At 41.1% G+C, this 4,469-nt stretch overlaps 1 protein-coding gene across 1 annotated transcript in view; it reads right to left on the reverse strand.

Moving 5' to 3' along the window:
• The window catches only part of LOC109382964 (TELO2-interacting protein 2-like), a 110,819-nt gene that overhangs the window by 101,749 nt on the left and 4,601 nt on the right, over positions 1–4,469 (reverse strand). The window contains 4 exon segments of the mRNA XM_019642879.1: positions 13–175; positions 2,427–2,570; positions 2,648–2,835; positions 4,312–4,469. Of these exon segments, the coding sequence (XP_019498424.1) occupies positions 13–175; positions 2,427–2,570; positions 2,648–2,835; positions 4,312–4,469 (653 nt within the window).

The raw sequence follows: 4,469 nt of genomic DNA on the forward strand, positions 1-4,469 counted from the left end.
ACCATCCCTTACCTTTACTTGTCCTTGAGAACAGTGGTCCAGGAGAATTAGGCATTCTGTGGCCTCCTCTAACAAGGCACTCTTAACAGGCTCAGGTGTAAGGTTTGGATCCCTTGCTACATCACATATCAGTTTCAAAAGAGCCTTCAATAAGACCACAAGTCTACAGGAAACTCTGGAATCAAGAAGAAAAACTGTTCACACTGTAAATCAGGATATTAAACCAAGAGACTTCAAAGGCCATCTACAATAGTATGAAGCCGTCATTTCATAAACGAAGGAACTGAAGTCAATTGACTTGAAGACCACAGAACTAGAGACCAGACTGCAGATTTCTTAACTCAAGCCCCCTATTTTTTCTATAGCATACTGCCCACATACACATACTGGCCTGCCTAAGAATACCCTGCTCCCCTCCAGAAGCTTGATTCTTCTGGAAGGAAATAGCCCTTCCTGAAAGGGGCGAACTGGAATTTGACTTTATCAAGGGCCTGTACTTTTGGCCAGAGAACAAGAAATAGCTCATAGTCCTTGAACTTTTTTGCAGTCTTAGGCCCGGAAGTGAAAAATAAAATGTGGGAAAGCAGCTTGGCTGGTATCGATTTGAATTTTCTTGTCACTTAATTCCATATCCTAGCTTACTATTAACTTACAGTTAAACTGAGCCTATTCACTTCTACTTATTAACCTTTCTAAAAGGTTTTATCTTGATAAAGTTCTGGAAGTGGGTAGTGGTGATGGTTGCACAAAATTTGGGACGTCCTCAATGCCACTTAATGGTAAATGTGTTTTGGTTTTTTACCACAATAAAAAAAACACTAAAAAGTCTTAATGGAAGCAGAAAAGTGAATTAACTCGTAGTGTGAAAATATACATAATGGGCTGGCTGAGTGGCTCAGTTGGTTAGGAGTTGGCTTAAGAGTGCGGGCTCTGAGCAACAGGACCGCCAGTTCAATTCCCACATAGGCCAGTGACGCTGTGCCCGAGCTGAGCTGCCAACAGGTGGCAGGATGGCTCAGCTGCTGTAACAAGAAGACTGCCTGTTCGATGGTGGGCTATGCCCACCCACAACTAAGACTGAACTTGGCACCTTGAGCTGCCGCCCGGATAGCTCAGTAGATAGGGCATGCACTCTGAACAAGGCTGCTGGTTCAACTCCTATGTGGGATGGTGGCTATGCCCACCCGCAACTAAGATTGAACACAGCACCTTGAACTTAAGAGGCCACGAGATGCCAACAAGAAGCCAGACGGCAACTGGCGCCCTCCACAACGAAGATTGAAGAACAACAACTTGACTGGTCCCCTTCCCCAATTCCCCAACACTGTTCCCCTCTCCCAAATTCCCCAATAAAATACACACATATATATATATATATATATATATATATATGTATATATATATATGTATAATAAACCACATTTCTGGACAGAAATATGACTGGCAAAAGAAAAGTTTGCATCCCTTACCCTGATCTAAATACTAGTTTCCTATAATCTGTGTACTGCTCAGACCTCCACCTGTCATCATTCACTATATAACCTTTCATAGGCTATGCCCCTTCACACATACTTGACTTTCATTATCTAAACCCTGTATTTGCTTGCCAATCTCTTCTACTTGGAATCTTGGTCTCTGCTCTTTAAAGGCCTGACACTATTAATGTGATTCAGTTTCATTCATCCATCCATTCATTCTATTCTAGTTCACTCATTCTTCAAACATGTGTACTTAACACCAGGTACTAAGTAAACTGGTACGCTCAGTGTACCAAAGTGATCTTTAATCCTCCTGGAGTTTATAGTTTAGTAGAGGAGAAATTAGTAAGTAAACAAATGCAACATGGTTACAAGTGTGACAGGAAAGATTTATTACAAGGAAATGAGGAAATATGGCTCAGAATAGATATGCATGTTGTTAAGGGACTGGACTCCAACTGAATTAACTGTCATTTCATGCAAGACTTTTGTTGACTTAACATGTTTGAGTACCAGTTCACTGTTCCGGACACCTACCTCAAGCCAGAGCTGGAATGCTTTCTAAGCAACCATATCCTAAATTCGTATTCTGATCACTGCCCTACAGATGTTCAATAATGTGCTAGGAAGTGCTCTGTCTCAATTTAAGAAAATTTAGGATGAACAAAGTTGGGCATGTGTTTATTGTAGCACTTCTACTAACGGCCTTTTAAAATTTAACGCACATAAATCTAAAGAGATGTACACCTGAAAAAAACACTGGGTGTACTGTATCTTTTAAATGCCATTTTCTCAGTTCAAAATCCAATAGGTGTGTAAAATGGGAGGTATTCAAATATATACCATGTACTTAACACTTTGTACTGCATGTTTATCTGGGCAAGTTCTGAAGAGAAAATCGGCTGAGTTTTGCCCCTCTTAGCACACCTGTCTGCTTGGCTGTTATACCTGGGCCAAGTATACTGCATGAGAAGTTTGAGGGTTTCCAGTATCTTCAGTCTAGCCTCCTCCTCTGGTCCATCATAAACCTCCAGATAACCAAGGATGACTCGCTCCAGCCTCTTCAAGTGCCGGACAGCTAAGATCCCCAGCCTACAAACAAAAAAGAAGATGTGATACCAAAGAGATGAAGTCAAGGAATACGGCCAGACCAGCAGCCTGGCACTCACCTCTTCACAAAAGCTGGCAGGTTGCTCGCATAGGTCCTGCGTAAGAGAAGGCGGTGCTCTGGCTCCATGTGGGTCAGAACCAGCTGCAGCACCTCATCACAGTGTGTGGTGGGTCGAGCTGCATCTCCTTTCCATTGCAGGGCTTTCTCCAGGACTGGAAATAAATCCAGCAGACACAGGAGGACAGCCTAGGAGAAGTAGTGGAAAGGAACTACAGTTCATCCATCTGTATTCACGACACTCACTGATGCTCCTAGTAACTTTATTCATCTTCTTGGGGTCCATGTCATAGAATCAAAACATACTGGTAATAATACATTAAGTACGTATGACTTTACATTTTCAAATTTTTTTACATTAACTCCATCTGACAGACAAGTTAATACCTTCTCAGGATTGTTCTTTGCTAAACTATAAAATGGGAAGAAAGGCAGAGCTGGGATTTTTACCCAAGTTATAGGAGTCTAAGTCTATTGTCACTACATTACTAAGTTTAAACAATATTTACATGTACTTAAAATAAAACTCCTAAATGAATCTAGAATGATACTCATTTGTGTCCAATCTGACCACCTTACCTGAAGTTTCAGTGTCTAGCCAATCCCTTCTATCTCTCCTGTAATCTTTGGGTTTTGAGTGGGGTTTTTTTTTGGTTTTTTGTTTTTTTTTTCAGAAATTTTATTGGGGAACAGTGTTTTTTTCCAGGACCCATCAGCTCCAAATCAAGCAGTTGTTTCGATCTAGTTGTGGAGGGTGCAGCTCACTGGCCCATGTGGGAAATGAACTGGCAACCCAGGTGTTATGAGCCTGTGCTCTAACCACCTGAGCTAACTGGCTGCCCCATAAGAGCCCTAATCTGTTTGCCGCTGTTAGTACCTGGATTCGTAATCTCTAAAATAATTTAGAAAGAAAGGTGGCAGAGTGGGGGGAGGGCAAGTAGACATAAAATAAGAAACAAGGTTATTTATACCTCTAATTTTATATAACTTGTTTCTTCTGTCTTGAAAATGTTCTCCCCCTCCTAAGAACCTCATTCATCCTTCAGAAACAAATATCACCTCCTTCCGGAATCCTCCTAAAACCACCCAACACCAGTAGCTGCCTATCACTGGACACGCACTGCACTTTATGCAAACCTGTTTTAATAGTTCATATATTTACATAAATGTCTCCCAAAGGGTTTCTTAAAGCCAGAAATCTTATCTGGTTCAATCACTCTTGGAACCTACAGTGGTTACTGGCACACAGTAGGTACTCAATGTCTACTGCATGAAAGAATAAATGACACTAAAATACCCAATGTACAAGGAGTTTCAAGTGTGTACTGATGTAAAGCAGGAGAAAGGACAGTTAAATGAATAAAATATAGCACTTCTTCAGACATAAAGCTGCCCCCCCTCCCCCAAGTGATATATAACTGACTCAGATGAAGACAAAACACTGGTTTTTCTGTGGAGACTCAGGAATGCGGATGCCTGCTTGGTATTAAGATATTTTTACTAGTCATTGCTACCTCCATATTTTCAACTTGGCAATGGCTTTTAGTATCAGCCTCACTTTCCAAGAGAATAAAATGTCTCTTAACTATTCTTATTCACATAATTCCACCTGCTACTGAAATTTGAGAACTCAGACTCATAATTAAGAACAAATCTGACAATTACCTGAATGAGGTGGTGCTCTGGTGTGTACAGGTGGTTGAAAAGGGCATGATATAGGACCTGGGCCCTGTTATACTGGAGCAAATCAGCAGCTGGCTGCAATCAGACAATGACCCAATTAAAAGAAAAGTTTCCCCAAAAAAAGAAAGTTTCCCAAGGCT

This window comes from Hipposideros armiger, unplaced genomic scaffold (assembly GCF_001890085.2).
Source record: "Hipposideros armiger isolate ML-2016 unplaced genomic scaffold, ASM189008v1 scaffold_73, whole genome shotgun sequence".
Lineage (NCBI taxonomy): Eukaryota > Metazoa > Chordata > Mammalia > Chiroptera > Hipposideridae > Hipposideros > Hipposideros armiger.